Source organism: Bicyclus anynana, chromosome 27, assembly GCF_947172395.1.
Source record: "Bicyclus anynana chromosome 27, ilBicAnyn1.1, whole genome shotgun sequence".
In the NCBI taxonomy this organism is placed as follows: domain Eukaryota; kingdom Metazoa; phylum Arthropoda; class Insecta; order Lepidoptera; family Nymphalidae; genus Bicyclus; species Bicyclus anynana.
In genome coordinates, this window is record NC_069109.1 from 7005091 (window position 1) to 7025434 (window position 20344).

The 20344-nt window shown below is 36.0% G+C and overlaps 2 protein-coding genes across 2 annotated transcripts in view; one reads left to right on the top strand and one right to left on the bottom strand.

Annotated features, from left to right (window-relative positions):
- Positions 1 to 11: 11 nt before the first annotated feature.
- Positions 12 to 11827, top strand: LOC112046149 (zinc finger protein Xfin-like). Its single transcript, XM_024082667.2, has 4 exons — positions 12 to 149; positions 260 to 492; positions 1645 to 1773; positions 3223 to 11827. Exons 3-4 carry the CDS (start codon positions 1659 to 1661, stop codon positions 8913 to 8915), a joined length of 5808 nt encoding a protein of 1935 aa, XP_023938435.2. The 5' UTR covers positions 12 to 149; positions 260 to 492; positions 1645 to 1658; the 3' UTR covers positions 8916 to 11827.
- Positions 11828 to 16835: 5008 nt separating this feature from the next.
- The window catches only part of LOC112046155 (atrophin-1-like), a 33654-nt gene continuing 30145 nt past the window's right edge, over positions 16836 to 20344 (bottom strand). Inside the window, exon 5 of the mRNA XM_052890223.1 lies at positions 16836 to 19907. Within this exon, the coding sequence (XP_052746183.1) occupies positions 17035 to 19907 (2873 nt within the window). The 3' untranslated portion in view covers positions 16836 to 17034. The remainder of the gene's footprint in view (positions 19908 to 20344) is intronic.

Here is a 20344-nt window from a genome sequence, read left to right on the forward strand (position 1 = left end):
AGGTTATAAAATTAAAAAAAATGTTTTTGCTGCAGAAGCCAAAGCGAGCTATGGATATTAAATTATTCGTTTTTATTTAATTTATAATCGAAAACCGCTTAATTTATAGGTAACACGAAACACTTAGACACACTGCCACAAATACTTTGGTAATTTAATTTTTTATAATTATTATTCATTGATACACGAAATAACGAATCCAAACATCATTCAGCTTCCCTTTCATTTTAGTTTTTACGTTATTTCTCTTTATTTACAGTTAAAGTGCACCTTATCGACGAGTTCCTGGTAATTTAAGACCTTAGAATCGGTTCAACAGTGATTATTAACGCATTTATTGAATACGTAACAATTGGATATAAACGAAAAGTATGTGAACCAAATACACGAATATTTTAAATGATATTGCATTTTGAAGAACACAAGGGGTTTTGACCTGTTTGCTAAACATTTTAAATACATGGCAGTTTACTTGTGAAATACAAAACACAGGTAAGTCTAAAATTATAACTGAATGCTATTTTTATTCCAATCATTTGATCACTCTGGGATCACAATCAATCTATTTTTGCAGACCGACAAAGTAGTCCTATAAGTTAGGTATATATTTTTTTCCTTTCATGAAACTGACCCTAAAAATATTTTAAAATAAAGAAACTTCTTAACCCTACACCTGCTTCTGCTTCTGTTTTTCTCTGCCACATAATGGACCCAGCACCAGCACAGTGAATACATGGAAAGCTAAGATTTTTCTGGGTTGGTTGACTAAGATTTGTTTTTGTTTTAATATGGCTTCACAATACAGTCTGGCAGTCATCAAGTATAATTTTAATCAAATAATGTGCCTTACTAGGGCAAAAGTGGTCAAAAGTCTGTCTTACTAAAGTAAAGCAACCTTACTAAATAGTTTGAGTCCACCGACAAAATCACATTAATCACTTAAACCATTCTTGTTCATCTATATTCAATATACCTAATGCAATTTACTTTATGATGGCCTCCGTGGCGCAGTGGACTTACAAGACAGAGGTCCTGGGTTTGATCCCTGGCTTGACCATTGAGGTTTTCGTAATTGGTCCAGGTCTGGCTGGTGGGAGGCTTTGGCCGTGGCTAGTTACCACCCTAACGACAAAGATGTACCGCCAAGCGACTTAGCATTCCGATATGACATTATGTAGTATTTCATCCTCCCCTTAACAAGTTAGCCCGATTCCATCTTAGATTGCATCATCACTTACCATCAGGTGAGATTGAAGTCAAGGGCTAACTTGTAAAGAATAAAAAAAAGAAAAAAAAAGCAATAAAAGTCTAAAATGCAGCAAATTAATGAAAACTATTTTTTTTCTTTACAAGTTAGCCCTTGACTATAATCTAAGATGGAAGCGGACATCATGCCGGAACGCTAAATCGCTTGTTGATATGTCTTTTTCAGTACGCTGGTAATTAGCTACGGCCAAAGCCTTCCAATAGCCAGACCTGGAACAATTAAGAAGACCTCAATTGGCCCAGCTGAGGATCAAACCCAGGACTTTCGTCTTGTAAGTCCACAGCACATACCACTGAGCCACAGAAGCCGTCCATTGATGTGATTCTCACAATTTTCCTGCAAAACTCCTCTGCTAAAATATTTGTCTCTGCTTTCAGCTTTACCATAAACAATGGAGGACGACATAGACATAGAAGAGCACAATGTCCTGGACAACCCACTCATCAAGAACATGATCCTGGACATCTCCAATATCAAGACTGAAATAGAGGACTATGACGAACAAGGTGTGTAATTATAGAGCTCTGAGGAAGTTCTACCACCTCCTTGTATTGTGATCCTCATCACTGAGGGTTGCGACCTCATGAGCAGTATAGATACACAAGAAAGCCTCCTAGGGTCCCGTGGCATTGCTCTGCGGCTTTTAGGGGCAGTTTTAAATATGCCGCCATGCGATGCTGGAATAACATTCCACCACCTATTCGCAAATCTCAAACCAAATTTAGCTTCTCTTAAAAATTTAATAAGTTCATGTTATCCGTTTTTAAGCTGGAGCTTCCTCCAGCACTACATCTTGAAAACATCTATTTGAGGCAGATCAGCTTATTTGATTGTCTAGAACTGCATATGTAAATACTAGGTGACGCCGCGCGATTTCACCAGCGTGGTTCCCGTTAACGTAGAAATATGGGGATAACATATAACCTATAGCCTTTCTCGATAAATGGGCTATCTAACACTGGAAGAATTTTTCAAATCGGACCAGTAGTTCCTGAGATTAGCGCGTTCAAACAAACAAACAAACTTTTCAGCTTTATAACATGACTGTATAGATATATAGATTGGTAAAATTAATGTATGAACAATACACAGTTGAGCACAAACCTAATTGCCTTATATATTTAAATTAAAATTACACGTGTGTATATTATTTGTATGATTTGAAAATTTATTGTTGTGTGCTGTAAGGATATATTTATTGGTGTTAAATATTTTCAATGTGTGAGTTTACCTCGTCCCTCTCAAAAAACATACAGACATATTTGTTGGTGAATTTGAGTGTGATATAGGTGAAATAGAGGATGTTCCTGTCTTTTTCCAAGTTTTATGCTGTGACCTCTCTAGCACAGTTGGTCCTGAGAGAGTCCTCCAACAGAGTTCTCCAAACATCCTTGGTTCGATTCCCACCTCACCTCAGTTTAGGATTCCAAAATTTCTAAATTGGTTCAGTTCTGATGGTAGGCATCAGCTGTGGGTCCGTCCGTCCGATCGTCAAACATATACTGCTAAGCGTTTTAGTGTTTTGATATAATGCTGTGTAGAAACTGTTGAAGATATAGGTCACTGCTGAGCTCGAGTCTCCTCTCAGAATGAGAGGGTTCTGGCCCAATGCGGATTGGCAGACTTCACACACGCAGAGAATTAAAATAATTCTCTGGTATGCAGGTTTCCTCACGATGTTTTCCTTCACCGATTGAGACACGTGATATTTAATTTCTGTAAGTAAGTAAGGTCTGGTAAGTATTCAGCAAATAAATAAATTATTATTATTATAGAATAAACTTGTACCTCCAACTCCAAGTAAGATAGAATCTTAGACATGATGCAGTCTAAGATTGCACTCAACTAAATGGTCATTGAATTGAAAAATAGACATGGTGTTTTTAGTCATCCTGATTCTTCAACAAATAAATCAGTAATTAATAGTTTAATTTAAAATTTTTCTTAACTTTCAGGTATGTCAATGGACATTGAAGAAAATTATCACAATATAGTGTTTGAAGAGAACAATCAATTCAAAACTCTCAGCAATAAAATCATTGTTGGCTCCAAACCTAGTACTTCAACACTAATACAAGAATCAGAATCAGAAACAACAGTATTTGAAGAAGACAATCCTGATGCATCTCTGGATGTAACTGCGGAACCAGAGGTGAGTGACCAAGACGTTTATCCAGAGACAATAGATGTAACTGTTCCAGCAGTGATTGACCAAGATGTGTATCCAGAGACAATGGATGTAACTCTTCCAATTGTGAGTGACCAAAATGTCTATCCAGAGACAAGTATACTGCAGGGATTGTTGGAAGAGCAACGTTTTCCTAACAAAATTATACTCGGCACCAAAACACCAGACAGTTTGGACGATTCTGACTATACTGACAATGAATCTGTGCATGATCTTCCAGAAGTTTCAGTAGTTTTACAGGACTGTAAGAACTTTCTAGAAAACAACCCATGTTTTTGTAAAGATTGTGAGATACTCTTCGCCACCGATAATGATTTGCACGCTCACCGAATGACAGTGCACTCCTTTTTGGTAGCTGTCAAAGAAGAAAGAATCGATCATGTCATTCCAAAGAATATAGCTGTCAAAAGTACAAGCAAATATGCTTACAACGAACACCATAACAAATTGTTATGCAATCACTGTAATGTAATATTCCCTAGTGATATAGATTTGCTAAAACACACATATGAATTATTACCGAACAAATCCTTTCGTAAAGTTTCAGGTAGTGATGCAAACAAAATGGCACACTACGATAGTTCAAATTTGAAAACCACTACAAATCTTCCGGGTATGTTCTTCGTATGTAGAATATGCACTTGTCATTTCAAAGTGAAGATCAAGTTACAGACACATTTGGTTCTCTTTCACTGCATAAAGGATATGGGTGAAGTGAAACCTGAATTGACTGACTTTCGCTGCCGGATATGTGACTTCAAAGTCAAAAACGGCAAGTTGTACAATTTACACGTGCAACTACGTCATACAGATGTGTATCGCAAAATTTGTGCCGAGGAACCTTCCCAATTCAAATGTCATCTGTGCAGCGCTAGTTTCTCGTCGGACTATTCACTGCGCATACATTTAGCTGCTAAACATAGCGTAGTTAAGAAGTTGGAAATCGAAGAAGCCCCAGCGAGCTCTAAAAATATAACTAAAACTGTTTCCAAAGGTTACAACGCTCCGGTGCCCAAATCAACAATATTCAAATGCAATAAATGTCACGTACATTTTGTCTCGTGTACTACTGCTGTCACACATTTGAGATCGTGCTCGTTGCGAGGTGACTTTCGATGCGGTCGATGCAGACGTCATTTCAACATAATCGAAAAGTTTGACCACCTACACCAACATAATTTGACAGACAGATTCAGAGTCATAGACATTAGTAAGAATATATTAAACAAAATATTGTGTAAATGCAATAAGTGTAATACATGCTTTGATGAGGTGTCTCTAAAGAGTCACACTGCAGCCGTTTGCTCGGCAGAAACACCTGCGATATACTGCCCGGCGTGCAATCACTGGATCAACGCTACAGCTATGCCTCAACATAAAAATATACACGCTAGCGGCGTAACTGCCAGTGATTTTATATTAACTGTATATGTACATTGCAATGCAATGGCATCTAGTGATTTGAATGAAGACTTAGATGTGAATATTGATGAATTAGATAAAGTAAAAGTAAAACAAGAGTTTAAAGAAACCAAAGCTCCAGGTAAAGCACCCACTAAAATTGTCAAACTTAAAGGTTCAGTAAGAAAAGGTTCGGAAAAAAGATTTAGAAGAAGCGACGACATGGCGTATTTGTTTTGTCCAACGTGCAAATGTTATATGAAAGCGAACAGAATTACTGACAAACATTGTATCGGGCAATGCAGCACAAAACACCCGTTTGTTACTTGTAAATGTTGCGGTTTGAAGTTCACCCAAAAAGGTTATCAAAGTCATTGTAAGATACATAAGAAATATCCAAAACTTAAACTCAAAGACATGAATTTCACAAATCTGCAAACCTACAACCGCATGAATCCACCGTTTCCGAAGTTCGAGCAATGTAAAGTGTGCAAAGTGAGCTTTTTCAGTGTAATCGCTTTGAAAAGTCACGTCTGCAATGCTGAGAAACCGAAACTTTGCTCACACTGTGACCGAAAGTTTAGCGATCTGGCATACAATTTGCATGTACAGTTTTACGAGTATCCGCACAGATACAAAACAAATGCAAACGTTAAGCCAACAAATAACAAAATCTCTAAAGTGAATGAAAATATACCTGAGTTAATGAAAAAATATAAATCACTCAAACAAATTTGGAATATATTGTTCTTGTGTCAGACGTGTGATATAATTATTGACTCTTACGATCGCGTCGTCGAACATTGTCAAGACCATTTTTGTAACATGGAGAGTTACAATGTAACCATACAGCGTTGTGATATATGCAATCTTAATTTTGTAGATGAAAGTTTCAAAAAACACAAAGAATTACATTCGAGTGATGATTTTAACAAAGACTCTTTCAAAATCATTGAGTATTCATATGATAATTTGCTGACGAATAACTGGTTGCAAATATTCGAGTCTTTGACTCAAGAACAAATAAATTTAATACTATCTAAGAGTATGTACAAATATAGTAGATGTGTGAGAATGAAGCTGATCAGGAATGGGCCTGCTGCCATGGTATTGTACCAGTGTGGACAGTGCAAACTCATAGTAGTACCGAATAAAATAACAGAACATTCGCAAAACATCAACGGCCAATGTCAAACCCGTCGCAGATTCAACTGTTCAATATGCTCATTAAAATTTTCATATAAATCGCATAAAATTGTCCATGAAAAGCTGCACGAAATTCGGAAAGTTACCGCTACATCGTTTAAAATTGTAGAATTTCAAGCCGAAAAGCAATTCACTGCTACAGAAGAGAAACACAAAGAGGACGTTGACTTGAACAATGTACAAGATGAGCAGAAGGATCCTGATGGACTGAAGTTTATTAGATGCCAGTATTGCGGGAAATTAATAAACAAACACAAATACAAAAAACATTGTGTCTACCATTACTATTACACTAGAGCTAAAGACATAAAAGATGGAAATACAGCTAAAGGCATTGCGAAGCATTTGTTTAACTTAGGTAAACAAGAACCTACGTTTTACAAATGCAAACGCTGTGAGGTTTGTGTTTCAAAAGGTAATACAAAATTTCACAAGTGTAAAAACGTGAACCTTAATACAAAATGCTCTAAATGCTCCCTATTTTTTAGGAGCAAAACCATAGCATCCCATTACAGACTGCATGAAATCTATAAATTCAACAAGAGCAACGTAAACGTTATATATTTCAATAAAAACTCAATTCAAAGTGTTTTCGTTGATAAACTAAAGTACGGTAGTAAGGAATTAGTTTTGTACCAATGTACAGAATGCGATATTTGCTTGTGGAATAAAGTGAGCGTACGAAGACATTCCTGCTCAGCAAGCGACAAAAAAGGAGTGTGTGAATTATGTGGTGTTGCTTACATACTTTCGCGGAGAGAAGCCCACATGTCGATGCATCGAGCTAGGAATTTTAACAGCAGCAATGTCAAACTGATCAAATTTAGAAACGGTGTAATTCTAAACTCTGCGGCGCGGAAACGCAAACCTGAAGATGCTTGCCAAGAAACTGTGGCTAAAAAGTCTAGAATTGAACCTTCAAATGAAAATGATGAGGATTCGCATGAAGATGACAAAAATATGAAAATTAGCAATAACAAAGTAGCAACAAGTTTGGAAGTATCGATGAGAGAATGTCGATGCCCAATATATGAAAGATTTTTCAAATGTAAAACTTGTAAGTTATTGTTTGTAAGTATTGTTGTCTTGATTGATCACGAATATAAATGTGATGGTATTAAACACGCTACGAAATGTACGGATTGTGGTTTAGTATTCCACGCATCAGAGATAGATTCACACACGAATTTACAAAAATGTCATCTTACAGTAGCACAAAGACACTTGTTTATATACACGATACAGCAGCTAGGGAAATCGTACAATTTAGCAAGCAACTGGATAGTTTTGTGCGCGCAATGCCAAATATATAATATATCAATCGCAGGAATGTATCATCATTTGAAGCTTAATCACGCAATCACATTTCCAGTTAAAAATTGTTCACAATGTAACATAACATTTACTTCTACCAGTTACATCAAACATCGAAAAATCCACCATCTAAGAGTTTCAACTACGATTTCCGACATGAGCATAGTTGTAGTAGAAACTGTTACATTGAAAAATATACTTAAAGATCAAGATAACAATGAAGAATTGACTGATGAATGTAAAGCACCAGATACTGAAACAGAGCAGAAAGCAATAAATACGAAAACAAAATCAAATGAAATTAAATCACAGGTTCATTTAGATAGAACTAGTAAGTCCAACGAATCTGGTATTTACCGTTGCGACATATGCGATCTTAACTTTATACACCCGGAGAGTCTGAAAATGCACCAATCTCAGGATAAACACAATCAAGTAAAGTATAAATGTCCTAAATGCGAACTTAATTTTACGAAAATTTCACTAAAGAAACACTTGAAAATTCACCACAGAGAAAGGAAACAGAAAAATAGAAACATTAATACAGACGTAAATGATAGCATAGTTGAAAGCGTTCCCAAAATGTTTGACGACAACTCTTCAATTGACAGCAAATCTGATGTAATCGATAATGATTTAGCTAGAACTAGGAATTTCAACGAATCTGGCATTTACCATTGCGACATATGCGACCTTAACTTTATACATCCGGAGAGTCTGAAAATACACCAAGCTCAGGGTAAACACAATCAAGTAAAGTATAAATGTCCTAAATGCGAACTTAACTTTACGAATATTTCTCTAAAGAAACACTTGCACATTCACCACAGAGAAAGGAAACAGAAAAATAGAAACATTAATACAGACGTAAATGATAGCGTAGTTGAAAGTGTTCCCAAAATGTTTGACGACAACTCTTCAATTGACAGCAAATCTGATGTAATCGATAGTGAAAGTATTAGTGAAACGTCTAACGGCACACTAGAAACAAACGATCGACCAAATACGTCTCAAAATGATATAACATCGAATAAAATGGAAACAAATAGAAAAGAACTACCAATCGATAATAAAAATGAAACAAGAAACATCAGTGTCACACATAAAAATGATACAACTGTGTCAAATGACATTGATGAATTGGGCGTCAAAAATAAACCAAATTCAAACACAGCTGCTAAAAATAAGATATTCAAATGCAGCGTCTGCGACGTTTATTATTTAACCGCAGACGATTGCTATGAGCATACTGTTTCGCACACAGAATTAGACGCCACAGAATTTATTGCTTGCAAAGTCTGTGATTTGCAATTCTGTTGCGAATTCCTCGGTAGACATATGAAAACTCATCGAGAGAAAACTTTTTGTACGGATGATCTGACAGTCGTAGAGTATCGCCCGAGCAGCAGTGGCTTGACCATAGACACGTATTTAGCTGCAGATAGATTGAAAACCAAAGTGTCTACAACTACTCATTTTGATACTGACGACGATAAGAGTGTGTGTGTAGATTCTACTACTAGTGAAAGTGTCACATGACCTAATGCTTCGGATTGCCACGAAGCGGACAGTAGCGAAGCTTCATGTATATAGACGATGTATACAACTTTGTCAAATGTCTTGAAAAATTTACTTTGCAAATTTGTAAATTATTTTTGCACGATTACTTTGTAAGTCACTCTGTATATTGTTTTTGAATTTTAAATTTTGTGAACTGTGTTACTTTGCCACTTAGTAAATTGTCATTGCACAATTAGTTTGCGACTTTGTAAATTGCTTTTGAATTTACTTATAAATTGTTTGCAACTTTGTAAATTGCCTTCACAAAATTCAATATGCAATTTACTTTGTAAATTACTTTTCTAAAATTTGCTTTTGTATTTACTTTTCAACTTTTAAAGATACTTACTTACCAAATATCTCAATTATCTTGGAGTTTACTTTGTAAATTGCTTTTGAATTTGCAACTTCGTGAATTGTTTTTGTAAAATTTACTTTTTCACCTTGTTTTTTTCCAAAATTTTAATTTGGAACTTCGAAATACAATTGATTGATATGAAAACTATCTTTACATCTTATTCTGTAAATTGCTTTTGAATCTGCAACTTTTGTTTATCGCCTTTGTAAAATTTTCTTTTTAACTTTGGAAATTGCTTTTGCATAATTTACTCTGCAACTAACTGAATTGTGAAAGGTTCCGTCAGGAATGCTTATTAGTCAAATTAAAAAAAATATGTCAAATATTAAAAATATACATGTATAGTAAAGAATAAATTATTAAAATGCTACGTAATACTGAAATAGAAATGGGAGTTTGCGCTATTACTTTCGAAACTATAGGGTTCTTAATCATGAGCTGTTACATATAAAAACGACTGAAATCATTTGATTGTTGTCGAAGTATGCCGGAACGTTTTCTAACTAATAACACGAGGTCCTTAGAGGTGTCTTTATTCTAAGATTAAATAAAGTACTACATTTTTTAGATGCAGTTATGTATATAGTTAGTTTAGATTTTGAATATTATTATAAAATTTGAACTTTAGGATTAGGAAGATATTAGGTAGGTGGCTTTGCATGTATTAGATACGTTGGTTAAACTGAAGGAGTGTCAGCAAAATCATATTATTAAATTATCATCTACATGTGAGTGGTTACTAGGCACCTAGAGCACGGTTATTTGATGGAATTCTAAATTAAAAAAAAAAAACTTTATTTCCATCAGTGGCATGCACTTTGTATATGTATAAACGCAATGCATACCCTGAGAATTCATGTATTGGATATATGTACTTGTATTGGAGGAGGAATTTTCAATTTTGTACAATTTTTAGCTACAGTGCATACCCCGGTTAAAAACCTTGGGCACGCCACTGGTCCCTCTGTTTCACTGTGATACTGTATGTAATTAATTAATCAACAATTTCTGTTGTGTAGACGTTCTCCTAAGTCACACATTTAAGTATGTAATTTTGGTATGTTTACCTATTATAAACGCTGTATTATGTATACAATTTACTTTTTCAATTATTGTCTTGCAAAATTTACTTTGTATCTTTGTACATTGTCTTTGAAAACTTGAAAATGGTCATTGCAAACTTGTAAATTGTCTTTGCGAACTTGTAAATTGTCTTTGCAAACTTGTAAATCATATTTGCAACTTACTCTGTAAATTGCTTTTGGATTTGCTACTTTGTAAATTGTGTTAGCAAAATATACTTTGCAATTTTGTAAATTGTCTACACAAAATTCATTCTGTAACTTACTTTGTACATTGCTGTTCCGCAATTTGCTTTGCAATTTTGAAAGACAATTTACGAGTATTTGTTGAACTTTGTGTAATGTTTTTGAATTTGTCTAATGTTTTTAAATTGCTTTTGAAAAATTCATTTTGTAAATAATTATGTTATAAACTTAGTGTTCCGACATTCTAGAATAGAAATATGATTAAGGATTTAGAAATAAATATAATTTAGGTGCCAATTGACTGTTTTTGTGTTTTTTTTTATTTTTTGGTTTGTCTAATGGTAGGCATCGGTTGTGGCTAGTTACTACCTCAGCAAATACGTACCGATTTAGCGTACCGGTACGACACGTAGAAACTGGCAGAGATAGAATAAAGTTTACATCTTTCAAGTTTGCTCGCTTCTATCTTAGACTGCATCATCACTTACCATCAAGTGATTGTAGTCAAGGGCTAACTTGTAAAGAATAAAAAAAAAAAAAAAGTGTGTCTCAGCCGACGCACGAACGGAGTTTACTCTTTCAGATCGACTGTCTAAATAGTGTATGTTGTGCAGCATACACTATGTACGTCTTAATACGCCTGAAAAGTGAAAGGTGCGCAACCGAGGTGCAGCACTCCGCGTCAGGCAGAGCACGGTGATAGGTGCGCAGAATAGGTTACGCACAAAAAACGTAACGCTGTCATTTGTTCATCGAATTTTACTGCTCATATTTTTTCATACCAGAGGCTATATATGAATAATCGATTATTAAGGAGTAAACTCCAAACAATCTTTATAATATCAGTCCAGTGCCTCATTGCTAATCCGTGGTTAGGTGGTTCTGCTACGGTAATGAGGTTCAGGGTTCGAGTCCCGTCAGGTCGGGTCGACAAAAAAAAGTGATGATTTCGGAATGTTTTAAGGGTCGAGACACTAAACCATTTAAGACGTATACGTATTTTTTTAAATATTTTCCTTCAGCACCTAATATACGTAAGGTTGATTCTTATTTCATCATCATCATTATCAACCCATCGGCTCACTGCTGAGCTCGAGTCTCCTCTCAGAATGAGAGAGGTTAGGCCAATAGTCCACCACGCTGGCCCAATGCGGAATTGGAGGCAGAGGTTATATCAGGCTATAACGGTTCTTTTAGCTATATAATTATAGTTAAAAAGTTGAATGTTTTATTATAAGTGAGTGTATTTCAATAAAAATATTGACTTTTTAAATTTTGTTTCATTTCTTTTTTTTCTTCGTTGATGACACTTTCATACGTACGTACGTAAGTTCTGTAGGGTTATTATGTAACTCGGTGTACCAATCAAGTAGTCAGTCACTACATCGTTTTTCATCGTATTTTTGTTTTTGCAATCATCTAACTTTGTGTTTTCAACGAAATGACACAATAAACGTCGTTAGTCGGCAACGAAAAACTGAAACTGATATTAACGTAATTTTGTAGAAATATTCATGTTAGATGATAGTTAAAACAAAAAATCATTGTCACTTTATGACAAATGACATATTCAAGGTAATTTCATAGAAATAACTATGTTAGATAATCACAAAAACGAAAAAACGATAATAATCGGTGTAGTGACTCATTGATTCAAAGTCAAAGTCAAAGACAAAATTCATTTATTTCAAATAGGCTTAGTTTACAAGCTCTTTCGAAACATCAGGTAATAACATTAAACTTAAGATAATGGTGATAATAATTATTCGAAAATTTAAAATTAACTTTAAGTGGTACACTGAGATACATAATAAGGCCGTTGAGCGTCTGCTAGGCTATTGTAATATTATAACTTGAAATAGTTAAAAAAAACTAAAAAACACGCTATTAGCACGCACTAAAAATTACAAATATTGGATTTAATACTTTCGCTGCGGCACTGATGCTTGTGCTTTCCTCTGGTGCGGTACAAGGTTCATCGACCTCGTAACTCTCGAACACGCTAGACATACGAGGTCAATTGACCTAGTACCGCAGCGAACGTGTTAAGTCACGTGACTATTTTTTTCGTATTCCTGACAGCAAACCCATTTGATAGCCGTGTCATGGGGTGGATTTCAAACAGCCAGTCCGCCATCTTGAGGCCGCCATATTGGATTCTTCAAAGAATATCGTAAAACTAAGGCAGTAAGGCCGTATGGTCAATGATCGTAACTTGTTCCTGTTGTGGACAAATTAAAGATGAATTACTAATGTCGTAGAACGTTGTAGCAAACCTTTTTTTTGTTTAAGTAATTATGTATTTCGTTATTAAAGTAGAATTATCAAGATTTTTTTGGATATGAGCTCAGACCAATTATTGTATAGGACCTGCCTCGCTAGACGTTCCTTTTCTGTCAAAGTATATGATCAACAATCTAATGCGATTATAGAAACTGTCTCTATAGTATCGATGTTAAATAGTTGTAATCGTGTTCGTCGGTTAAAGAGCTCTGTAAAAATACCTTTTTGTGTAATTGAATTGTGTAAAAAACTGGCAAAAATATAGATATATACCAAATCTAAGCTCGTTTTCTTCAGAAATTGACAGACAATTTTGTTCGTGACTATGAGTGCGATACAGGTCCTTCTGTAATTGGTCTGAGAATATGAGTAAACTGCCGGGTGGTTAGGGTAGGCCTGGGCCGGGGATGCCCATTCCCCTTTTTGTGTGTAGGTGAGTACCTATGTTTGTTCCTCCTTCCCGCTGCGGCTACTCAACCGATTTGGCTGAAATTTGGAATGAAAATAGGCTTTACTCTGGATTAACAAAAAGGAAAAATCAATGGTTCCCGCGGGATTTGTGAAAAACTAAATTCTACGCAGACGAAGTCGCGGGCGTCCGCTAGTATGTTGATAATGGTGAAATAAAAACTCATAATTATTTAATTATTACATTTATTACTCATTTCGAATACATGCATATAAAATTTAAATTACAGGTATTTGGATAAACCAATATTTTTTTTTTTTTAATCTTCGAATGTTGTGATGGCCTATGGTTCCGAGACTTGGTCGCTAACTATATGCCTCATAAGAAGGCTCAGAGTCACTCAGCGGGCGATGGAACGAGCTATGTTAGGAGTATCTCTGCGTGATCGAATCAGAAATGAGGAGATCCGCAGAAGAACCAGTCACTGACATATAGCTCAACGAGTTGCGAAGCTGGAATGGTTCTCAGTAGAAATTGCCTTCCGGTAGAATCTTTACAAATAGCCAACTGACGTTTCAAAAGTGCTTATAAACTGAGCCTACTTCAAATAAATGAATTTTGATTTGATCTATTAAGCGTTTCAAAACAAACTGACCACAGAAACTATCCTTTATATCAAGTTAGACCAAATCATATACAATGTGCGAAAAATAATTAAAATCGATTCATTAGTTTTGCTTGGATTTTGGACAAAATACATGATACGAAATATTAATTTTATCTATTTTAAAAATATTACAAAGAGGATGTAGGAGTAATATCTGGATCCAATGAACCGATTTTGAAAATTCTTTTACCAATAGAAAGCCATGTTATTTGTAAATGACATGGCTATGTTTTATCTCCGTATTTCCAAGGGAACGGGAACCACGCGGGTGAAATTCCGGCAAAAAAAAAAGATTCATTGCATGTACTTAAGAGTACTTATGTATATTTTGTTCTTAAAATATTAAGTGTTAGAAAAACATGGTAAATACGTATAAATAAGATTAATTACATAAGTTAATTTAATAAATTACTTAATACTAATTAATTAATTTAAAAGACGTCCATTTTCTTAAAGGATCTATAATGACATAGATCAATCAAAATTCGGGCGTTTTTTAAATTTTACAACGAATGGCGCTAGTCAAAATATAACTTAATCTAAATTCAAAAGCCTCTAATAGACCAAGAGCTAACAGAGAACTGGAATTCGAAATTAGAAGTCATGTAAATTAACATTTTTTTTTATATAAAAACTTGGACAATTTGCACTATGCGACCGGGTATTTTGTTATAAACAATAATATAAAATGGTGCAACATAAGAAACTGTTTTCTTCAACGTTTAGAAATTTTTATTTCTTCAAAAACAATGTATATTTTGAAGAAGAAACTTTTTGTTCTCCCTTGATAGTTCTTGGTCTAGGAAATACGACAAATGGCGTAGACAATGGGGATGATGACTAGGTTTGAATATATTGATTTTTATGATACATTCGGGTAAATAGGGTCAATGTTAACTAATTTATACATAAGAAGCAAAGATTGTCTGGATATTTGCAAAATAAATGAGATTATAAAATTTCAATATCTATTAAAAATATTTTATCGTAATTAGATGAAAATTCATACAGTTTTAGCTTCCTTACATTAATTGTGACATTTTTTAATATATGAACTATAAGCATAAACGCACAAATGACAAAGATATTAGTAATTTTATTTGAACGCGCATACAAATCTAACGATCATTACATTGCCTATGACGTCATTAGTTCAAGCCATTTTGTATGGGGCGTTTTTCAGGGATCCGCGGCAGCGCTGCAAATCTGACTCTTTAAATCCCTGTAGCTCCGAAAGTAATGATCGCAGATACCCTGTTACTTTTACAAAATTGCTTTACTATTAGTATACTCTTAATTTATATACAATTTAAAAAACTGTCATCATCCCTATTCTCGTAGAGGCAGTAGGTATAAACAATATGATATTTAAATGCCAAGAAATATCGTACTTTGTGAGCTTTGAGTTGGACTCATAAATAAAATAATAAAGCTTCACATTAATCGACTAACTTATCTGCAAGCTTATTGTTTGCCTGCTCAAAATTATCTTTAAATTAATATTTTAGATAGGAATTTTGTTTTTCGTTTCAAATTCGGATCTTCTAGCTGTAATTGCGTTTATTTAATATACCGAAACGAAGGATTTTTAGATATTGAACCAGTAGTGTTGATTGTGGTTCTAAAATATAATTTGAACGAAAGGCAAATGATATATTATGTACGTCTTAGACGGGTGCAAATGTTATCGCCGCGTTGTAACGACTTGCGGTACGGACTTCAGTGTGCTCGTGGCGTTCGAGCCGTCCACATCTCTTGTTGTTACTTTATGGGTTACTTGGGATAGGCGGGGACTGACTTGAGTGTTAGATATCTGTCAAAGGCGCCTTTAACCCTACACACATCGTTCACAAGTGCGTGACTTCACTCAAGGTCATTCTCTGCCATTGTAGGGTCTTATTTTGGTTACAGTTTGATTTGTTAATCAAGTTGTTAATCATAACCTTTGTTCGACATTAGTTTTCTTATTTTTGTAATCACTCCTGAGTCCGATAAAACAAAGCAAGAGTTTTCAAGCTAGTGTAATTATTAATTTTCATACTTCTGTACATTTTAGTCGTAATGGGAAAGCGTAATATTTTATTTATAAGAATAATGACTGTTTGGTGTGACACCTTAAGGCACTCTCTCACTACGTGTAGTTTACAGACTTACATGACAATGGAAGACATTTGCGTGGTACAGAAGGGCGGGGTATAACGGGAAAAGTATTTTTATTATATGATTAGAGGGTAGTATTCTTAAATTTTCATTAAGCTCAATGCAAAATACAAAAATTGCAACAACTTGAGCTAAAATGTTTAGATTTCGTGTTTCAACTGCTGGATCTATTTATTTAGATTTACAAAACCTTATATATTTTCATATGTATACAATATAAGGAAATTAATAATCAAATAATTGATTAAAAATTTAATGAATTAATGAATAAATACACATCCTGTTTTGCGTGGAAGAGGACTCCTTTACGTGGTTTGCTTTGTCGAGAAAGATTTACCGTCGTAACCGAGATGCATGTAGTGAGACTGGGCCTTTATCAGTCAATGTTTATAAGACTAGAAACTATTCTAAGGCGGACTACATCGGCCTGATGACTGAAGTGAGATTATTGGCTGTCCTGGCTATCAATCATTCATCTAGATAAATCAATCGTTGAAGATTACTTTTACTGTAATAGGCTAGTTGACACTTTTAATATCGTTCTACTAGACTAAAAAAAATTCATATTTTTTTGAGACGTGATTACATGAAAATTTTAGTTTTTGACAATACGAGTCAAAACGAATGTCGGCCATGACAGTCCATAATTCAACTGTTTCATGACGTCACTAAAATAAATCCCATACAAAGTACAACAAGTAACAGCGTGACGTCACAAAATGGACGACAGCGTTTTTGACGTTTGGGTATTTGAAAAAATATATGATATTTAAATTAATTTTTATAAGGAATCCTTAAATTTTATTAATTAATATCGATATATTCGGACCCTTATTCCATGTACTAAACAAAATTAATATTGTTTATTTATATTAAATTTGATATGAGTCAACTACCCTATTACGCACAGTGGCAAATGCCATTGATCAGCCAAAACCTTCGATGAAAAACTCTCATGTTGTCTTAATTTTATCACCAAACTCTGGGACTTTTTCATATTGTTCATCATCTTCGCTTATAGATGTCGCTACTGATATTTCTGTGACAGGTTCTTTTGCTGTATCATCCTTTTCGCCGAAGTATATAGCTACATCATTGTCTTCTAGATCCTCTACTGGTGGTACTTTCTCAACGTTCAAAGGCGGTGGTACAACTATTGTATGTGTTATAGAGTTGTCCGCTCTCAAATCACAATCTGTGTGTGGGATATCCCCTCTGTGTTGATGAACTTCTGTGTCTGTGTTGGAACTTTGCACGTCTTGATCTTTGTTGTTAACTTTAGTCCGATCTATAGGTTCGTATCCTGCTGGTAAGACTAGACCGTCATCTGTATCTTGGAATCCAGATGTTTGATAGTTGAAAGTGCTGCCTGAAGTTGCGTATACTATGTTTTGATTTTGATGCGAGTTTGATTGGTAATTCTGATGTTTGTTGACTTGGTTTGCGGGTTGTTCTATAGCCTGTAGAATGCTTTGTAAAAGTCCTTCGGACAGCAGTTGCTCATGGGGAATCGATGGTGCATCTTTCCCATTTTCAGATGACTGGATCTGTACTGAATAAGTTGCTTGACCGTTGGGCAATTCACTTTGAGCGAATTGTATTTGACCGTTAACTTGATTCAAATTCTGGCTAGCTGTAACGATTTTCTGTTTCAACAACTTTGTTTCTTCGCTCAGATTCTTTATTTTCTCCGACGTTTGATATATTTGCTCTGATATTGAGTTTTGTTTGTACTTGTCTTTTATATCTTGGATAGATTTTCCTTTTTGAACTGTCGTTTTTACTGTTTTCTCATTTTCTATGTGATTGGGTAATACTGTTTCGACTAAGGTGTGGGAAGCTGTTGCTAAGTCTTTATTCGAATTGTATTTAAATTCGTTTTGTGATAATGCATTGTGTTTATGCAATGCTGTACCTAATGTGCTCAAGCTAGCTACATATTTAGAAGCTAGTTCTGGGGGTATTTTCTCTCCAGATTTGGCAGCCTTTAAAATGGCTTCATGGTACGGACAGTGTTTGAGTATTGCTGCAGCTTCTAAATTCGATAGATTAGCCAAAATCATTCCGTCTAAAGTTGCGGCCACAGCATTGCTAGTTGATCCAGATGCAGTATGATCGCCAACAGTGAGTAGTGGTGCTGCGTAGGAGTCTATGGGAGAACCGTATAGATTACTAGGCTGTGTGTGTTGGATTTGCTGGAAGTTTATTGATTGTCCAGCATGAGGTAAACTATATAAATTCGACGGTTCTATAGATAGCGATATTCCATTATGATTATGGCTGCTATGCTGGTGGATTTCTTTGATATCTCTGATTGGAGGAGGGAGGTACGCTGGTCCAGTTTTTATATGATCTATAGCGTGGGTGTCCTTATGATGCGATGTATGTCCAATTTGCTGTATCAAACCTTCGGGCACGGAGTCTCTGAATTTTATTGGATGTCTTGGGTTATGACCGCCTGTGTGAATCGAATGACCACCCCCGGAAAATGTTCCATATGGTATTGGAAGGTGAGCTGGTAATGGTTTTGGAGGTGCACCATATTGGCTGCCCGGTGGAACTCCATAGATACCAGATGGAGGTATTAAACCTTTTGCACCTTGTTGTCTATGGGATGAAGGATACGGGCCATTTGAGAGAGATTCTATTGGCGGTGCTCCGTAAGTGTCTATTGGCCTTTCTGGAACTGCTGTTTGTATTAAAGCTATATCAGCTAGTGGATTGTTATTATTCTCTGTGTAATGCGCTTCAAACACGGTTTTTGATTGATCAATATGGTTCGAATCCCCTCCTACTATAGCATTTAAATCTATATTTGCTAAAGCATCCTGGTGTACGTTGGAGTATCCAGTGTTTATTTGAGCGCCTGAGAATTGCGGCTGGTCCAAGTTAGGTAGGGAGTGCCCATCTAGGTTTATTGTTATTTCCTGGACGTTAGGTGGGGGAGGAGGCGGTGGTCCGTACTGATCCAATGTTTCTATATGTCCGACATGTTCTAACGCATTCGATACTCCTGGAATTGGTTTCCAACCATCGTATAAGACGTGTGGAGGTGTGGGCGGCGCTGGAATGCCAGGATGAGGTGGTCTAGGGTTGGGGTCTGGCTGTGGAGGACCATAATGCCCTACACTGTCAAAATCTTGTACCACAACCTGGTCATTGGGACCGATTGGTCCCAAAGGATGTCCTGGTGGCCCATAATGGTCTGAAGGCACTGGGAATTTCGGTTTCAAGTTTCCTGGTAAGCTGGTGATAGGTGTACCGTATATTGGCGCTGGTAAGTTCAATCCCAAGTCAATGTTTGTCCCAATGCTGGCTCCAACATTTGTTTCGAGGCTGCCGAAGTTTGTGCCGATGCTGCTGATTGGACCAATAGAGCCAATGCTGCCAAAGTTCCCAAAGTTTTGTGGCAAATCCAAAGGTATGTTTTGATTCAGTGGCGGCGGACCGTAATTGATTTTGGGAGGTCCATAAATAGGTTTGGGGGCTCCGTAAATTGGTTTGGGGACTCCGTAGACAGGTTTCGGGAAGGAGATCTTCGGTGGTTTGAAAGGTGCACCGTAGTTTGGTTTAGGGAGCACTTGTTTGGGTGGTCCGTACGTCTTTTTGGGGGGCCCGTATATGGGTTTTGGGGGACCGTATTGCTTTGGTGGGTGGAACTTTGGCAGGCCGTACAAGGGTTTTGGTTTTCCAATTGGTGGTGGGGGGCCCTCGTAACTTTGGCTGGGGAAGACCACCGGCTGCGGGGGGCCGTACGCCCCTGGAGGTGTCTCCAACAAGATGGTGGTCTCTGGTACGCCGTACACTGGAACTGGGAACGGCAGATCTAGAAAGATAAGATGTTGATTAGAAAGGAAGAAAATAAGTTTATTATTTTTTAATATCACAAACAGTACATCCTATCTTGGATATTATATGACTATCTGTGATACCAAACAGAAAAGGTTTACAGCTCAGCATTAGCCGTTCATCGCAGAACAGCAATGTCCAGCGCTGATTTTCAGCTGAGACACGGGTGACGTCACAGTCAGATATGATTAACATGTGGTTCATCATTACAATCCATATTCGTATTACTGCTGAGCACTGACTCTTCTCAGAATGAGAGGGTTTAGGCCAACAGTCCACCACGCTGGCCCAATGCGGATTGGCAGACTTCAGAAAGCTATTCGTCTCTGACTTTGACTTAATGTAAGATATTGTTATATTCATGCTTCCTTTTCTCTCCCATAGTTCAGAACGAATAATTTACACAAAATATGC

Excerpts from the sequence above, each read along its gene's own strand:
- LOC112046149 (XM_024082667.2), top strand. The coding sequence starts at position 1,659 with ATGGAGGACGACATAGACATAGAAGAGCACAATGTCCTGGACAACCCA. Across the intron at positions 1,774-3,222 it reads AGAGGACTATGACGAACAAG|GTATGTCAATGGACATTGAA; the intron begins GTGTGTAATTAT and ends CTTAACTTTCAG.